Below are 18588 nucleotides of genomic sequence, written 5' to 3'. Positions count from 1 at the left end.
CGCATCTCCCATTGGTCAATACCCCGTTATTATCAACAAACAAACCATCGTTGTCTCTCTTTCGCTCTCTCTCTATCGACACTGACTGACTGCATGTGAACACTGAATATCCATGGCCCCAGTCTACCCATGGCGGACGACAAATCACGTGTAGTGAAGTGTCCTTTCTGCGAGTTCGACGATTACGACTCCAACATTCTCATTCAGCACATCGATTTATGCCACCCCGAAGACCGGTCCACAGCAGCATGGCCAATGACCCAACGTGATACAGCTTCTCAACAAGATCTAGACACCAGAATTATCGCAGATGAATACGTGCATTGTCCCCACGGTTGCGGCGAAGTTGTCGCCCACGCTGAGCTACCACTTCACCTAGACCTACATCTTGCAGAGTCTCTAGCACTCGATGACTCTGGGGACTACCATACAGGCAAACCTCACGAGTACACCGAGGGCCCTCTTTACAATAAATCCATTGTGTTCCACGATGATTCCTCAAACCTTCCCTCCAGCGAGGAGGGCAAAGAGAGGCCCTCTGAAGCCGTCCCCTCGAAAGGGAAACAAATAATGAAATTCATTCGCAAGAGGAAACACTCCAAATCAACAGATTCCACTGACAGAGAAACAAAAAGACTCGGAGTATGCACACCACCATCTTTTTTCTTGGTGCTCTATTTCTAACTGATTGAGTAGCGTGCAGAATTAGGTCCTTATGCTCATGAGAAACAGATGCCCTCATGGCTGCAAAAACTACTTCAAAGTGGAGCAAATGCCAGTCATTTGAACGAGATCGGCACGAGCGGTACACTTGTCAAAAAGATAACCGCTGAAAATGAATCTCTGCACGTTATTCCAGTGCTGATGAAACTCTGTCGGCACGACAAAGATGTTGAACGAGCTTTCTTCTGCAGTTCGAGCGTTCGTCACGTCTTCAAAATGCGCAGGGAAGGTGGCTTTTGTGGTTACAGGAATATACAGATGCTCGTCTCACATATCAAAGACGCCCAGCGACCTAGACATGAGCGATTTCCGGGCAGCGGCCTCCCCTCCATTCTGCAGCTCCAGGACATGATTGAGCAGGCATGGGATATGGGGTTCAACAGTACAGGTAGGGTTGAGACGGGTGGGATCAAAGGGACAAGAAAGTATATCGGGACACCCGAGGTGAGTTTGAAAAAAAAAAATTCACTTCCATCTTTTATTCTAACACCGTCCAAAGGCGCAGGCCCTTTTTTCAAGTCTCGGAATCGAATGCGACACTGGTTCCTTTAGCGCACGCGAAGGCTTTCGTGCTCATGATATCTTGCTACAAGATGTAGCAAACTATTTTCGATCCGGATGCGCTCTCGACAGCGAGGAGAAGATCCTCCAGACTGACCTCGCACCCATCTACTTTCAGCACCGAGGACACTCCATGACCATTATTGGCTTTGAGATTAGCAAAAAGGGCACCGCCAACCTTTTGGTTTTCGATCCAATGTTCAAAACGTCGCCCGCAATACGACGGCTGGTTCAACACTATGCGACGCCTTCTGACCCTGGACGCATATTAAAAGCTCATCGGAGGGGTATTTCGTATCTGCAGAAATACAAGGATTTCGAGGTCTTGAAGCTGTATCTATAGCCCTACATAGCTTGAGAAGTCAACTGTCATTGGCCCGAGTAAACCGTGTCTCCACTTTAATTGTATAGCCTCCGCGGGACAAGAAATGCGATCAAACATTTTATTTCCATGAAATTCACTCTTCTCTTTTCTCTTCTTTTTAACGACGCGACGCATTCCTTTTTCTAGTAAACGACACAAAAGCTACAGAACTTATTATTCAACTGTTCAACATAGCTGCAACCTCAACCTCCATACCTATCCGGCGAACCAATCCCCGCAAAAAAAAAAAAATAGAAGCACCCCCTCCACGATGCGCACCTCTCCAAACATTATAATCACCGGCACCCCGGGCGTGGGCAAAACTGTTCATAGCGAGCAAGTCGCGCAAGATACAGGATTAAGGAATTTCCCGATCAATAAGATTGCCAAGGAGCGAGACTGCCACGACGGTTACGACGACGAGCGACAGAGCTGGATCATCGATGAAGACAAGGTAGGAGGAGGACACCCCCCAGCATTTCCCAAATCGACGATTTCAGGCCAGTTCGTTAATTTGGTTTCTAGTTGTTAGATGCTATCGAGGACGACGTGCTCAAGGGTGGATGTATCATTGACTGGCACGCATGCGATTTATTCCCCAAGTCATGGATCGATCTAGTGGTGGTTTTGCGCTGTCCTTCTACGTCTGTGTTTTACGATCGTTTATCGTCGAGGTACGAACAATCTCTCTATTCTTTTTATCCTCTCTTTTCATGAAACCAAACTGATCAAAACGCCGTCAAACACAGAGGATACCCCGAACAAAAACTAAACGAAAACTTGGACGCGGAAATATTCGGCCTGCTACTCGAAGAGGCAAAGGAAGCATATGACGAAGAGATCGTCATTGAGCTGACGAGCGAGAATGCCGATGAAATAGACAGCAATTGTGCCAGGATCGCCGCCTGGGTCGAGTCTTGGAAGAAATCGCATGCCGAGTCCACAGATTCGTAAATGTGGCCTAGATATGGAGTATCGGCTTCCAGGCTTGAATCGTTGGCTTTGTTTTCTCTTGTTCACGCCTTGGTTTCAGCCAACCACTCTTTTAGCTTCACCAGTGCCTTGAAGCGATGAGAGATCTTGTTCTAAAAGTTTATTAAAACGGACCATATGTCAGCTTGTGAGACGGTATTTAAGAGAAACTCTTGACGGTTTTTACCTTTTCCGCTTTATCCATCTCGGCATATGTCTGGCCTTCATATTCAAAAATAGGGTCCCAGCCTATACAGTCGACTGCTGTCAGATACAATGCAATGGAAACAACGGGAGAAAATTCACGCACCGAACTTTGTTGGGCCACGTGCAGCTACGATTTTGCCCTGGATTGAAGAGAGAGAAAAGAGTTAGGCCCATTCGATATCTTGTGTGTGTGTGTGTGTGTGTGTGTATTTATGTTGTACTGGTACTTACCAAGGTTCTCCCTTGGAAAAGGATAGGCTCTTCACCAGGTCCGTGGGAAAATGCAAATGTACAGACGGCTTCAGCAGACCGATCTTCGTAAGGATCTAGCATCTTGTTCAACCCATCCAGGCCGAGCGATTCCAGGAACCATTTACTTTTGAAACAAGTTAGTTCTTTTATTTGCAAATATTGAATTTTGGGTACATACATATACGGACCAGGAAGACCTTTCAATGCATGAAATTCCAGAGCCGTATCTTCAGTCAAGACGGGCCCTCCAACCTGACCCTTGTAAGCAGCGGGACATTGATAAATATATATCAACCCACCTCATCAGCCGCACGACGACATTTCTCTATGGCGATTTCTTCAGAAGTTCCCTGGATTTCAGGAACATCAACAGCTTTACTGTTAACAGTCACCGTATCGCCCAGGATCGCTCGGACTTCGATCAGTTTGTTCTCGTTTCCTGTGATGAAATTTATAGCTTGCATTTTTGCGGGGTTGACTGTATGTTTTTTTTTTTTTTTTCCCTTTCACAAGCGGAACAAATCAATTGATGTCTCGGTATTTAGTGTAGTAGGAATATGAAGAAAAGGGTTGGAATACTGTCGTGTGGTTTGAATATACAATAATAGAGGATATTTCTTCAGTCATTGATCAATCGTGACTCGGTAAAGCAAAAGGCTTGGCATGGGAAGGAAGACTTTCATTGGTCGAGCCTCTCAATAGTACTTTAAAAATCAAGATATTTCCAAGGTAGACAAAAACAATCATGTTTCAAACATGGGCGGATAGCCCAGTATTCTAGCTAATAATTTACATTGATCGAACCAAAGACATGGACACTGAAGTCATATGCAATATGACCCAACCCCAGTACGTACAAACTCAAAAAAAGAAAAAAAAAAGCAGAACCTTGTAGATTTTAAACCGCTATTTGAAAAAAAAAAGAACACACACAAAATGTCACTCACATACAGATCAAATTCGTATTGATGCAGGGACGTGGAATCATAAAAACTGTCATGGAGTGATAATCGACCAAATGTATAGATAGGTTGTTGGTATTTTATCACTCAGCATCAGTTGCACCGTTGTCGGAGACGTCAGCCTTCTCCTGTTGTGCCATTGCTTGGGCAGACACAATCTCAGCAAGGCGTTTTAGCCGTGGGGTTTGAAGCCCTGGTAAACATATTATTAGCAAAATCAACAAGAGCAATGAAGATAATGAGGGGATGTACAGGAAGGAGTGTAGGTCTCCAAAGCGGTGATGAGACGGGGCTCGGCAATTTCATATGGCCCGCTGTCCTCCATATCCACAGCAGTAAGGAGAAGCACATCGCTCTTTTCTGTGACACGAGACGCAACAGCCTTCATGATTTCGCCATTGATGGGCTGTTCGTAGTCTGCAACCAGGTATTGATTCAGAAGCTTTTGAATCTGGTTGGGAGAGAGCCTGGAGGATATGAGTAAAAAGTTTTTTTTTTATACAACAATTTCAAACTTACATCCAGCAGATATCTTGAATGATCTCGATATCATTCAAGGTTGCCTTCTTTAGTTGAAGAAGCTTTGTTGCTTGCTATTGAAGAGTTAGCACTAATTCTTCCACGAATAAAAGTGGTGGACAAACCATAAGATGCTCAAGCTGCAGGGTCCCCTCAGGCATATCGTGACTCTTGCACCACTCCTCAATCCGTGTGATGTTGTAGTTGATTTGGAGCCCACGCTTCCAGGAGAGGAAATTCCTCCGCATCAGCAAATCATTGAACGCAGTGACTCCAACAAGACGCAAGAGTTCCGTAATCATCTGATTGATGATCATGTCCTCGAGATAGTACGCCTTCATCGCCTTGAAAACGTTGTTGAGCAGACTAAGGAGGTTGTCCATGCTATAGGCAGGGGTGTTGTTCGATGGCAAAAGCTTGCCTAGGAAACGGTTGGTCTCGCTTGTGACAAACCCGGGAAGCGATTGAGATTCTATAATAGCAGGTACAATCATCTTGTAAAGCTTCTTTTTCAGCACCTTCATCCAAGTATGGTAAATGTTGAACTCTAGACTTTCGAGATCGTGCTTCACGATTTCCAACAAGCGATCGTATTCATAATTGTCAGTCTTTTGAGCTTCATACCAGTCCTCGGCCAAGAAGACAAACGAGAGCATCTCGTGGACGTTGGAAAGCCAGAACGAGCCAGTGTTAATAGCCTCGTCACCATCATGGTGCATAACTTCTTGCTGGATAGATTGCATGACATTTGCAAGGAACCGCTCGGACTCTTTGACGAATCCGTTGTTCCACATCTCCGAAGTGACAAGATTGATAAGATACGAAGGGAATAGCACTTCCTTTTCGGTTGGCGGGGGGTTGGCGCCAGGCAATGGTATCTTCAAGTTGCGGATAAGACCCACGGTCACTTCTTCGTTCAAGTCGTCCTCTTCGGACAGGAGGTTTTCAAGCTCTGTTTCAATCGTGTCGTCACCTGAAGAGTAATTTGGCCCAGACGCGAGTTGACGCAAGTTGGTGTTGGTAACGGCCATAGACACTGGTCGAGGGTTGTATGCACCGCTGAAACGGTCTGTGTCGATCTTCTCTGCCCCAGCGCTCCTTCTTTTTGGTTTAGGCTTCTTGGAGGATACCAAATTGATAAGGCCATTTACAGGAGCCGAAACAGCAGTTCCATTTTGCAAGTCTCCGTTGGTGCCATTCGCAATGCCTGATCGCTTTGCAACCTCAAGCTGCTCCTGGAGCTCCGTAAGCTGATGACGTAGTGAAGACCTTTCATTCTCCTGGGTGGAGTTAATCTCTTTCAGTTTCGCCAGCTCCAGATCAGAGATACGAATAGACTCGCGTGCGATCTTTTCTTCTTCCTGGAGCCGTTTGATGGTTGAGAGAGACTCGCTGTGAGCCTGCTGTAGCTTGGTCATCTCTTCTTCCATCGCTGAGAGGCGTGCGGCTGTGATACCGGCCTGGTTGGCTTCGGCTTGCAGTTCCTTTGAACGTGTTTCCAAAGCATTGTGGCGACTACGCCACGACTTCAGTTGACTTTCGTAGTTTTCTAGCTGGCCTAGGAGCGACTTGTTCTCCCTCTTCAGCGAACCCACGTTCTGAGTAAGCTCGACCACCTTGTTTTCTAGCTTGTACGAGATTTGCTTCAGATCACGAGCATCCTCACGCAGCTTCTTGTATTGCCGTCTAGCCTGCTTGCCTCTCCATAGATTCTGAACAATGACGACCTTCCGGCGATATTGACGCCAGTCACGCAGTTGTCGCCAAGAGCGGAACGCACGTTGGATTGTCTTTGCAGCATCGCCAAGAATGGTGTCCATGATGTTTCGTCGACGAAGAAAGCCCTTGGCAAGAGACTCGAAGAGCACAATATTGTTTCGGATCTCATTGTACTGCTTGCGCTGTCTCTGGCCTTTCCAGACTCGTTGAATGGTGGTTGCGGCCTTGACCCGTCGCATATCTTCTACCAACTGTCTCGCCAAGAAGCCACGGATCACAGCTTGCGTTGTCAAGATTGACTCACGAGCTTCTAGGTAACGGCGCCGATAGTACTTGCATTTCAGGTTCTTCTGGATCATAATGGCACACTCGTTCAGCCTCGAGGTTCTCAGGTTCTCCAGGAAAGCAAGCATGCCAGCACGGAAGAAAATTTTCGTCAGACCAAGCTGATACTTGTCCTGCTTCTGATGGCTAACGTCCCCAAGGGCCTTGCGCAGAATGGCATGGCACATTGTTTTGATTTCCGATGTCCATTGGGAAGATTGGCAGAGCATGTAATACCGAAGGGCAAACTCTTCGTATGTCCATCTGGTAGGATAACCAGCTGTACTGATCCTCACAGTTTCAAGCACACCACAAGCCCTGAGCTGACTGAGGACCATAGGGCCTTCAAACTTCCACGCTTCCTTGGCCTCGTTTGGCTTGATACACCGGATATAGTGTACGTCCGTCGAGTTTATCGTGTGCATGAGCTCGATGAGTGACGATTTGAAGATGCCTCCTAGCGTTGGCTTTCGATTAACCGCCACACCAATTCGTCGACCCGGCGCTGCCACGGCTTTCGAGGACATTGACGCGGAATCTTTCTCTCGAACCACGGAGGCGGCTTGCAGGACTTCCTTGACAAAGGAATTGGACGAGTTCTTGAGAATTTCCATGTGTTCGTCGGGAACGGTGTCTCGGTTCTTTTCAATAAAACCTTCGGATTCGTATGTCACATCCACGGCATAATGGCAGACAGTAAAAGCAGATTTTCCGAACCGAGGTTTCTTGTAAAACTTTTGCTTATCTGCTGCAAAGTTGTGATGAAGTTTTGTGACAAACTGGTCATCGGAACCCATAGGCAGGCGAGATTCCTCGTCAAGTAGGGCTAGGACACCAAGTTTGCCTTCAATGAGGTCGATGCAGGGCTGATTGTCGGAAAAGTCGATGAATGTCCAATCAATTTCTTCACGGACGTATTCTTCCTGTTCTAACTTAAAAACGTGTTGGTTGAACTCTTGCTGCAACTTTTCGTTTGCGTAGTTGATACAGAATTGTTCAAAGGAGTTCTTGGCGAAATGTTCAAAACCGTAGATATCCAAAACACCAATAAACGCTTTCACTTGACTCATAACTTCATCAGTAGCGAGAGCGCGGTTGATTTTGTCTACTAGCCAATCAAACAAGCTCGAGTAAATGAATTTGGCGACAGAGTCTCGAACAACGATGGCTTGTTGCTGAGTTAGGTTTGACGTAATTTTCTCTCCTCGGGTGATAAGCTGTTTCTTCACAATCCACTTGGCGAACTCATTGACATCGATACCCAACATTTCGCAAGCTCGCACGAGAGACGGCTCAGTTGGGGAAAGTGACGAATCCGTTCGTGTGGCCGTTATCTTCATATTTCCCAAATGAAGCAGAGCCCCCAAGATTCGGAAAATAGAGGATTGAGTATCGTCAGCAACGCCAATGGTCGTTAGAGATTGGCGAGTAGCGTCAAATTCGGCTTTATCATCCACTCCGTCGATAATGGGCGTTGCTCCTTGGTTCAAGTATTCAAACTCCTCTACTGAAGGAAGTCCCAGTTCCTCACGTTCGGCCTCTGTGGCTCCGGCGACAAGCTGGTAGAAAATATGATAATTTCGCTCCTTGAGCGGCTGGAAGACTAGCCTCGATCGCTCCAGGAGGTATGTTCTGATCTTCGCTCCAATGATGTTGGTTTTCTCGTCAAACATAATCTCGATGTACTTTCCGAAGCGGGAAGAATTGTCATTTCGCGTGGTTTTTGCGTTTCCAAAAGCTTCCATGACCGGATTCGTAGCCAAAATTTGCTCCTCTGTCTTGCTGATAGTCTCGGACCTGCCTGTCGTAAATCGTCCGGGTTGGTCTGCTGAAAAGTCTCGCGTGGCAAAGTACCGCATGATGTACTTTGCACTGACAGTCTTTCCAGCTCCTGATTCACCGGATACCACAATTGTCTGGTTCTTGCCGTCTCGCAACATGTCCCTATTATTTTCATAAAAATGTTACTGGATTGTCACAAGTGGAGTTGGTCGAACTTCTTACGCAAAGGCTTCCTCCGCAATGGCAAAAAGATGTGGTGCTTGCGACGCACGCTGCTTTCCGGCATAGACCTGCACCATCTGTGGAACATAGAGAGAATCGACGCGAGCAAACGGATTGGTTGCGATAAGGACGATACCACTGTATGTATATATCTCCTTCTGGGAATACCTCAACTTGATAGCCTGTAGGACTGGAGAGACATGAGCTTCAGTGAACAAAACAATCAAATCGGGTTTTAAGCGCCCTACCAGCAGGCTCATTCAAGTGTGACAGATTCGTAAGATCTTCGCTCGCTTCCAGCATCGCCGGGTTCATTAAGGGTGGTAACGATGGATTGTTTGGCACCTGCAGCTCGGCAAGAGTGGTTTCGGTGGTTTTTGACTAGAAAAGATCATTTTTGATCAGCGCATATTCATCTCGTCAATGCGATATTGTAAGGGTCGCCTGCTCACCTCTCCATTTTCCAGATAGAATACGAGCGTCACCTTGTCGCCATCGACATTCTTCTCCGTGACCTCCGAAGCCACCCAGCCCTCTGTCGGGTCTGGCTGCCATGCAGCAGTGCCGACCTCATAACTATGGGCCATGATTTCGGTGGACGAGTTGTCCTGACGCAGTCAGGAAGAATAGAATAGACGGATGCGAAGGACGGCAAAAAGAAGACAAAAATATCACAAGTCTGTCTGCTGTCGGCATCAAGCAGCGACCGCGAAGAAGACGAATGCGTCGCTAGTGATGACAGCAACAACTAAAATATACGGCACAAAAAGCCTAGAAAAGCCCGCCAGCCCTTCGTCAGCGACATGCAGGAATATTGTGAAGAGAAAGAGAGGTGTCGGAGAAGGCCTGGGAGCAGTTCTGGAAGTGTCTCTCTAAGGTTCAAGCTGGCCACTAGCGAGCCGTAGCCCCTGAGGCAGCTCAAAGGCGGCCGGCGTGGCCAAAGCCGTCTGGCTCCCTAGCCACCGCTAGTTGAACATGACAACTACACGGAAATCGTCCCTGCCACCGATTTTGTACTATTTTTCCTTCGGGGCGCAGAAGGACAAGGCGTACAGTCGGAATTATTATTACTAAACTACTTGCTTTTATTGCGGCTTGTGGTGTTTCACTACGTGCTGCAAGGAGTAGGACTGCACTCTTGACCTTCCAAGTGATTTTTTTTTAAAAAAAAAAAACGTTATTGCACCTTGTAAGACTAGCGACACAGGAATTATATTAGAAACAGCAACAGGAAATATTGCAAGTGTCCACCCCTAATTCACCAAGTTTCTCGCCATCCGTAGTGATGAAGATGATGATGATAAGAAGAAAAAGAAGAAAGACTGGGGCGTTTTTCATCGGGACAAATGGATTGTCGATGCAGTTGTTCTGGTGCTATCTATTGGCAACGGTGTCGGAATCAGTGGGGAACACAAATTAATCGTATTATGCTTGGAGCGTAAAAAAAGCGGGAAAAAAAAAGACAAAGGCGCGACCATGAAAAAAGCCCGGTGACTGGGAGACTGCTTTGTGGCCAGCTTTTTATGACATCAAATGCATTTCCGAGATCAGCTCGTCTTGCATTCGGCGGCCTCCTTTTTCGGCTTCGAGGTACCGTCCTAGTATAGGTTAGCATCTGCATTGTAGTTGTTTTGTTTTTGGTGTTAGTCCACGTACATCATCTTCGTCGGATTCCTCTTCGCCATCGTCTGACCTCCTATCATCCATGTCATCGTCGTCATCGTCATCATCTTCGTCGTCTTCTTCGCCGTCAAAGTCACCCTCATCAAGTTCTTCTCCAAGTTCTTCGAATTGGAGGGCTTCACCGGTGAACCAGTCAATGGCACGCGGAATCAACTTCTCTTTGATGTCCTCGCCAAGCTGGTAGTCAAGTTCCAGGCGCTCTTCAATATCGCTCGCAACTGTTTCATCATCCTCCACAGGGGGCTTTGGAGGAGAAAAGAAGTTGAAAAATGATTCGGTTGGTACAGTGACTTTGACCACACGAGTTTGCTTAGTGCCTAAGTTCAAGTGGTTAGTATTTCATGCGATTCTGTTGATGCTTGGCTTGGGACTTACTTCTATTCCGTTGCTTCTTGCTCTCAACGCGAACTGTAAGATCCTTGTCGTCCTTCCAGTCGATCTTGTCTCCTTCAGCGTGATCATAAATAAAGTCGCCACCATAGCCGCTTTCATCCTGGTAGAAATATGTCTTGGAAATAGTCTTGTTTGTGAAGAACTCGTTTTCGGAAAATTCGAAAATCAGGCGGAATCCAGGGCGATCCAGATACTCCATGCGAATATCAGTTAGATGCTCGAGAGCCTCCTCGTCTCGGTCTGTTATCATTTCGGCCAAAGAAATCTGGTTTTTCATGGCAGACAGCCAGAACTCTGGAACACCAGTCGTTTTTGTCTCCTCAGCGGCGTCGGTCTCTGGCTTGGTCTCCTCCTCCTTCTCCTCCTGGTCCTCCTCCTCATCCTTTCCAGCTTCGATCTCAGCCTCGGTGGGTTCAGAGGCTCCATTGACAATGGTCGAACGTCTTTCGTATAAAGGTGTGAATTTTTGGAAATATTTCTTTTCCAATTGCAAAACCTCCTCCTGGAACTCGGCTTCGAGCTTAGCATGCTCCTTCTGGATACCCTTGAGTCCAGCAACACGACGGCGAACTGGGAGGGGCAGCGATTCGATGTAACCCGATGAACGTCCGACAAGAGAACCCAGTCTGCCCTGGATCATAGAGATGAGGGCCGGGTTCTTAGCAAACAGGCTGGCGGCAGCGGCAGCAGGATCGAGGTTCTCTGCGGACAAACAATTAGTGATCTGCAACCATCCGTTTTCAAAACAAAGGCCTTACCCTCGGTGATGCTGGCAACGCCAGGTTGTTGGGCGTGAGAGGAGATAGGGGCATTGGTGGCGGGCGTGTTTTGGGGGGTCCTGTTCCATGAGGTCTTGTCAGCATGCCTATCCCTGCGGACTTTATTTTTTTCGATTCAACGAGTGAGGGGCAGGGTGATGCAGGATGTTACGCACGGAGCGACCGGGAAATCAGCCTTCTTGTTCCTGATAGGTTCCGACATGATGGGCGATGTGAAGATGCAGACAGATTGATGACTCGTCGGAGAGAAAGGGAGAGGGAGTCAAGTCAACGGGAGAAGAAAGTTTCATGGCAAAGAGTTTTGGAGGTCGCCAGCACTGACTTGGTGGGAACCTTAGCGCCGTTTTGGCCACCGGCTTGGCATTACCCATGACTGTTGAGAAACGTGGAACACCCAACAACTGGTCTTGAAATTTTTAATTTTTTTTTTTAATTTTTCCCCTTCTCCCTGCAGCCATGCGATGACAGGGCCTGGCGTTAGGGACTGTGCTATTGTGTCTGTCGAGAGTATATTATTTCATGGCCCTAGTGTTGGTTGCTGCAGAGCGTTCCTTTCAGATACCAATTACCCCTCCGCTTACTGCGCTTTTTCCCTGTTGGTCTCCCCTTTTTTTCATCGAAATCAGCAAATCAAATCAAATACTACGGTCTATTTTATTCCTGAGGAACCACATAACACTCATAGAATACACTCCTCCCTCTCATTGCGGTGTAATCATCTCATTACGATGGTAATTACCGTGGTTCTATTGGATCTGGGCTGGAGCCAGGAACACAAACAAAATCAAAGTAGAAACAAAGCCTGTGTATAGTAGCTAGTCAATAGACAGTAGAAACAGCACAGGTAGTAAAGCATATATCTATTTTTGGCAGCATGATTGCACTCGCTCTTCATATAAACTAATCTTGGCGTATAAATTACGGCGTAATACGCTTTCCGATAAGAGCGATGGAACCGTTTATCTGCCTTGCCTGCGCCGTCGAGCCATTTTTGGCTCCCACCGCCGCTCATGCTATAGTTTCTTCGGAGCTGTCGACTACATCCTCCCACGGCTATGTCCTGCTCCGACCTTGCCGCGCATGCTTGTATCTTGTGATGTCACCAGGTAGATGCTAACGACCTATCGAACACGGCGCGTCTGGATAGCAAGCACCAAGGCAACGCGACAGAAATGCCTTCTAGTCAAGAGCCGCATGTCGGCGGTGTCTGGATCTCTCCAGGCGGAGGCCGGAGAGACTCCATGAGGAGCAGGTAAGCTGAGCACGAATGCATGGCTGGTTCGTCAACCCGCTAACAAGAAGTGCTACCAGTATGAGTATTGCCTCGGAGGTAGAGATGGCACATGATGAGGTATATCGGACCGCAATTTCAGATGACCGGAGCCTAACCCCATCGATAGGTATTCTCTGGACCCATGTCCGAGAGCATCCCTTCCAGTACAGTATCATTTGCGCATCGTCGACCTCGGAATGACTCCACCGTGACATTTACCTACCTCGAAGACGACGACTTGGGATGGGAGAGTGAAGAAGCCGTGGAGCAGGATGGTGTGTCGGGGGAGAGGGATATAGAGGACGAGTATGAGGAAACGGCGTCATTGCCTGGGCGACCTAGAAGCCGATCCTATTCCCACGTTTCTGTCGAAGATCCCCTTCTTTCTCGTTACGAATCGTCGCATTCACTAGCCGAATGGAAGAGAAGTGGCGGCCGTATTAGCCAGAAGATCTACATCGTGACGGAGGACTTGACAGCTATGATAACAGGGTTTCGCACCAGTCCGAGCGGGTTCACTATGTATATGGCTATATGCATATTGACTCTAGGATTGGCGTATCTCGTTCTCCGTTGGCTTCCCAAATGGCGCATACGATTGATAGGAACTCAAACACCACTTGGCGACTGCCATTGGGTCGCAATTGAAGTTAGTCACCCTGTTATTTTGGCAACCCGCCTAATGCCAGTACTAAATTCCCAACAGGATCAATATGGGCAATTTTTGATTCACCAAATATCCAAAGAAAGCTATGGACATCCTCTTTCTACAGTGTTTGGTATTGCATCGCTCGAGGCCCTCAACCATGAAAACGAGGAAGACAGCGACCCCAACTTGAATTATCTAAGGTCTATAGATTATCGGTATTTAAGATTTGTTTACCACCCCCTCAAAGATAAATTTTTGTCTGTCAACGGCTGGAAGGACCCGAGTTGGACGAGTGCCAAACTTATGCGGCTGGGGCTGGATGCGGACGAGAGAGATAGAAGGGAGCAGGTTTTTGGTCAAAACCTCATTGATGTGGACCAGAAGCCTATGGCCCAGCTTCTCATCGACGAGGTTTGTCTCCCTGTATACTTCGGGCGACAACTTCGCTAACTTTTCATGCTTTAGGTCCTGCATCCTTTCTACATTTTCCAAGTTGCAAGTTTGGTTTTATGGTCTTTGGACGACTATTATTACTACGCTGCATGTATTTTCTTTATATCTATTTTCAGTATTAGTGCTACCATCTTAGAGACAAGATCGGTGAGTCCTCTAAGCGGCCGTATTGTTTATTTTTCACTCCTAACTGGCTATGTTCAGACAATGGCGCGCTTAAGGGAAGTTTCTCACTTTGAATGCAATGTCAGAGTGCTCCGAAATGGATTCTGTATGAGCTATATCTCCTCATCTATTGTTCAGTGCTAATAAGTTGTCACAGGGAGAAGTGTTTCGTCTACTAATATGGTTCCGGGTGACGTTTTTGAAGTCTCTGATCCATCACTGACCCAAGTACCATGTGATTGCTTGTTATTGTCCGGTGACTGCATTATAAACGAGAGCATGTTAACCGGTATGTATACACCGTCGCTCTTGGGGAAATAGAAAGTTAATCAAAGCCCTTAGGCGAATCTGTTCCCGTTTCCAAACTGCCTCTTACGGAGGACCTCCTCGACAACCTCGATTTGAAAGCCCCCTCCATCAATCCGCTTGTGGCCAAACACTTTCTTTTCTATGGCACAAAAGTGATTCGCGCAAGGAAACCACGCGACACTGGCGGCGAGGCCGTTGCTCTTGGTATTGCTCTTCGCACAGGATTCTCAACAACAAAGGGCTCTTTGGTTCGCTCAATGCTTTTCCCCAAGCCTTCCGGGTTTAAATTTTACCGAGATTCTTTCCGCTATATTTCTGTAATGGGAGTGATTGCGATTTTTGGGTTCACAGCTTCGTTTATGAATTTCATAAGGCTTGGTGTAAGTCAAGGAATCGTGCCTTTCTCTGCCTTTTAATGTCGCTAATTAACGATCTTTTTTCATGGCAGCTATCTTGGCGCACTGTCATAGTGAGGGCTCTCGATCTCATCACTATTGTCGTCCCACCGGCATTACCTGCGACTTTGACTATAGGGACCAACTTTGCACTATCCCGACTAAGAAACCAGCAGATATTCTGTATAAGTCCGCAGAGGTATGCGCATATTCACTTAGTATATGACCAAATCTGACCGACTTAGGGTCAACGTTGGAGGCAAACTAGATGTCGTCTGTTTCGACAAAACTGGAACGTTGACCGAGGATGGATTAGATGTTCTCGGAACTCAAACGGTCGGCACAAACCGAAGGTAGTTATCTAGACTTGTCTATCTATTTCTGTCACCGACAGGCTGTAATAGGGCTAATTGTGGTATAGATTCGGTGACATGTTTTCTAGCCCCGCAGATATGGCCTCGAGTGTCAATCCACGGCGCAACACCACAATTGACCAAGATAAATGTAAAGGGGTCATACATACTATGGCCACATGCCATTCACTTCGGGTTATTGACGGCGAGCTACTGGGTGATCCCCTCGATATCAAGATGTTTGAATTTACTGGATGGACTTTTGAGGAGGGGGGCAATGCACAGATTGATCACCAGACAAGTATGAAAGGAGATACAATCATACCTTCAGTGGCAAGACCACCTACTATAGGCTATGGTTTTCAAAATGAAGAGGTCCGTTTTGGTCTTGCCAAGTTAGCAAATTTAACTGATGGTTTTAACAGGGTCGTTTGGAATTGGGCATTTTGCGGTCATTCGAATTCGTTTCCGAACTTCGCCGTACAAGTGTCATTGTCCGACAGTTTGGTGACAACGGGGCCAGTGTGTTTGTCAAAGGTGCCCCGGAATGTATGAAGGAGATTTGCCATGCCAACAGTTGTGAGTAAATTACAGTGATTTACTAGATGACTACCAGGCTGATAGTCCATGATTTAGTGCCACATGATTATGATGAGCTGTTGAATTACTACACGCACAAGGGATATCGAGTTATTGCTTGTGCTACAAAATACGAAAGCAAGCTCAGCTGGATGAAAATCCAGAAGATGTCGAGAGAACAAGCAGAGTCTAATCTCACATTCCTCGGTTTTATCATATTCGAGAACAAGCTCAAGGACACAACTCCACCAGTCATACACGAGTTGAGGAGAGCCGGCATTCGCAATATCATGTGTACAGGCGATAACATCCTCACCGCAATAAGTGTCGCTCGTGATTGCGGTCTTGTGGACCAAGACTCTCCTTGTTTTGTTCCTCGCTTTGCCGATAGTAAGTTTGAAATCATTCCTGAAGACGTGTCCTAACAGTTTTAGGTAACCATCATTTTGATGCAAATGCTTCACTCATCTGGGAAAATGTGGACAATCCAGCCGTACAACTTGATGAATTCTCACTCAAGGTAGGTGAACTACTGCCGGGCAAGGGCTCAATCCTGACTAACAAAAAACTAGCCTCAATTTAATTCTATAGATAACGATATTTCTGTGCCTTTTGATAATTTCAACATGCGCACATATTCGTTAGCAGTCAGTGGAGATGTATTCCGTTGGCTCATCAACTACGGCGACGAACGAGTGCTCAAAAAGGTAGGGGATCAATTGATATAGATAGTCTTGAAATGTCTAACGACGTACAGGTTCTCATCAAAGGACAAGTCTTTGCTCGAATGTCTCCGGATGAGAAACACGAATTGGTCGAAAAACTTCAGTCTCTAGACTACTGTTGTGGATTCTGTGGTGACGGAGCCAACGATTGTGGCGCCCTTAAAGCTGCAGATGTTGGAATTTCCTTGTCCGATGCAGAGGCATCAGTTGCTGCACCGTTCACGAGCCGGGTTTTCGATATATCGTGTGTTCCAAAGCTAATTAAGTACGTTTCTCGAGATTTTCCTTGGATGCCTTCTAACTTTCGACAGGGAGGGTCGGGCGGCACTGGTGACCAGCTTTTGTTGCTTCAAATATATGAGTCTGTACTCTGCCATACAGTTCACTAGTGTGAGCTTTTTGTACACATCGGCTTCGAATTTGGGAGATTTTCAGGTCAGACCCCAGAACCCGTAGGGTAACTTTTGACTAACGATATACCTTAGTACCTTTACATCGACTTGGCCGTGATCCTGCCGATAGCAATTTTCAGTAAGATCTACGTGATGCCTTCTTATTATTATAACTGACAACTTTATCAGTGGGTTGGAATGGTCCCTTTCCAATCTTGACACATAAACGGCCAACGGCAGATCTTGTTTCTCGCAAAGTCCTTGTCCCATTAATTGGACAAATGGCGATAGCTGCTTTAACACAGCTGATTGTGTTCGAGACTGTCCAGACAAGACCTTGGTAAGTGTTCAGATTGTTGTTGAGAGAGTAAAAACTGAGTTTGTAACAACAGGTTCATACCTCCCAAAATTGACTTGAACGACACCAATATCGAGAACTCTGAGAACACGTCATTGTTTCTTACCTCTTGTTATCAGTATATATTGACCAGCGTTGTCTTGAGCATTGGGCCGCCATTCCGGCAATCTATATTCAAAAATGGTTCGTATTTAATTCGTCTACATCTTTACAAAAAGCTAATTGAGGTGCAGTTCCTTTCCTCGTCACAATTGGCATCGACCTAGCCCTCTCTATTTTCATGATGACGGGCTCATCAAAGGTATTTACGCGCGTCATGCAGTTGACGCGAATGTCTACAGAGTACAAGATATTTCTCGTGTTCTTGGCCATGTGCAGTTTGATCATTTCTTGGATAGGCGAAAAGCGACTTTTCCCTTACCTGGCTCGCGTCTTGGGGCGTGGGTTTCTTCAACTTCGCCCTAATCGCCAGAAAAAGAGACGTCAGTACAAGGTTGTCCAGGAAGAAATGAGGATGTGATTTCGTATTGTTGGAAAAAGAAAGTATTCCATGTACTCCAAATCTTGTGAATGAATTATAGCATCAGACATGTAGAAAAGTTTATAGATTTTAGCACAGCATTTATTGGAGAAATAGACCATTCCTTTGGTGTCAAAAAAAAATCTCGCGTTCAGTAATTCTAGGTACAAGTTGTGAATAATAGTCGCACAATAACACCGGACCATCAAGGAAATAGCAGATTCACGCTCCGTATCCACGGTATGTAGTTCGATGAAATTCGAGTGTGCTGTTCTCAAGGGCCGGTACAAAATTCGTTGGAGAGCGCCATGTGAAAATGTAATGCGAATCGTCGTCAGCTCCTCTAGATCGGTGTTGTATAATAATAGAAGCTCAAGAAATTTAGTGGTCCCAAGGGTGTTTCAAGCCGAGGAGCGCGGGGCCGTCTTTCTTTGCCCGGTACATCAACTGAGACAAAAAAAAAGAAAAAGAAAAGTTAGTCCTCATGTACCGCCAATTGCTGTAGCAAGGGAAGCCTTACAAAGAACCACATGCTGGCACCTAATGCGGTTGCAGCAAATCTGTAGAACGGCCGAGCCGGGTGGACGTGAATTGGGTGTTTGCCAGACATGACTGTACTGATTAGAAACTCAAAGGCGAAAGCGCATAAGCGAGGGGTCACGGCGGAGAGCTCACCTGCGGTTCCAGATGTGTCTGTCGAGGCGAATTGACGCTGGGTTCGGCGAGAGATACAAAAGGAAGACGTTACCGTCGGCAGCGGGTCACATGACATCTCCGGCGGAGTGCAGCCCCGTTTGTCGGAGAGATCGGCGCCTTGTTCATTGATCTTCGTTTATTGACCGAAACAAGCGCTGAGATTGAAGAATAACCCAAGCTCGACCTTGGGTGCATTTTTCACACCAAGTCAAATGCGCCACACGACGCTTACGATTGCTGTCCTGCAATCTCCTTGACG

At 46.6% G+C, this 18588-nt stretch overlaps 5 protein-coding genes across 5 annotated transcripts; 2 read left to right on the top strand and 3 right to left on the bottom strand.

Moving 5' to 3' along the window:
- Positions 1-129: 129 nt before the first annotated feature.
- On the top strand, positions 130-2602 carry TRUGW13939_07961 (uncharacterized protein; the record flags this gene model as incomplete). The annotated part of the gene is made up of 6 exons (XM_035491097.1): positions 130-642; positions 697-1167; positions 1223-1617; positions 1904-2102; positions 2174-2322; positions 2398-2602. 6 exons carry the CDS (start codon positions 130-132, stop codon positions 2600-2602), a joined length of 1932 nt encoding a protein of 643 aa, XP_035346990.1.
- A 62-nt stretch (positions 2603-2664) lies between these two features.
- TRUGW13939_07960 (uncharacterized protein) lies at positions 2665-3543 on the bottom strand (the record flags this gene model as incomplete). Its single annotated transcript, XM_035491096.1, has 6 exons — positions 2665-2733; positions 2808-2869; positions 2931-2967; positions 3059-3203; positions 3258-3331; positions 3379-3543. 6 exons carry the CDS (start codon positions 3541-3543, stop codon positions 2665-2667), a joined length of 552 nt encoding a protein of 183 aa, XP_035346989.1.
- Positions 3544-4124: 581 nt separating this feature from the next.
- TRUGW13939_07959 (uncharacterized protein) lies at positions 4125-9194 on the bottom strand (the record flags this gene model as incomplete). The annotated part of the gene is made up of 7 exons (XM_035491095.1): positions 4125-4234; positions 4294-4508; positions 4561-4634; positions 4686-8547; positions 8608-8797; positions 8856-8988; positions 9060-9194. 7 exons carry the CDS (start codon positions 9192-9194, stop codon positions 4125-4127), a joined length of 4719 nt encoding a protein of 1572 aa, XP_035346988.1.
- A 960-nt stretch (positions 9195-10154) lies between these two features.
- On the bottom strand, positions 10155-11664 carry TRUGW13939_07958 (uncharacterized protein; the record flags this gene model as incomplete). The annotated part of the gene is made up of 5 exons (XM_035491094.1): positions 10155-10205; positions 10264-10607; positions 10666-11385; positions 11442-11521; positions 11618-11664. 5 exons carry the CDS (start codon positions 11662-11664, stop codon positions 10155-10157), a joined length of 1242 nt encoding a protein of 413 aa, XP_035346987.1.
- A 970-nt stretch (positions 11665-12634) lies between these two features.
- Positions 12635-17633, top strand: TRUGW13939_07957 (uncharacterized protein; the record flags this gene model as incomplete). Its single annotated transcript, XM_035491093.1, has 21 exons — positions 12635-12714; positions 12774-12813; positions 12863-13384; positions 13442-13795; positions 13850-13984; positions 14042-14108; positions 14160-14291; positions 14345-14691; positions 14760-14905; positions 14952-15059; positions 15128-15434; positions 15485-15638; positions 15696-16028; positions 16073-16158; positions 16211-16345; positions 16396-16628; positions 16675-16798; positions 16849-16894; positions 16945-17095; positions 17148-17296; positions 17347-17633. The coding sequence occupies 21 exons, from the start codon at positions 12635-12637 to the stop codon at positions 17631-17633; spliced, it is 3936 nt and encodes a 1311-aa protein (XP_035346986.1).
- Positions 17634-18588: the final 955 nt, after the last annotated feature.

This window comes from Talaromyces rugulosus, chromosome IV, assembly GCF_013368755.1.
Source record: "Talaromyces rugulosus chromosome IV, complete sequence".
Lineage (NCBI taxonomy): Eukaryota > Fungi > Ascomycota > Eurotiomycetes > Eurotiales > Trichocomaceae > Talaromyces > Talaromyces rugulosus.
The sequence above is the reverse complement of the archived record's forward strand: the minus strand, read 5'-3'. Positions and strand labels throughout refer to the sequence as shown.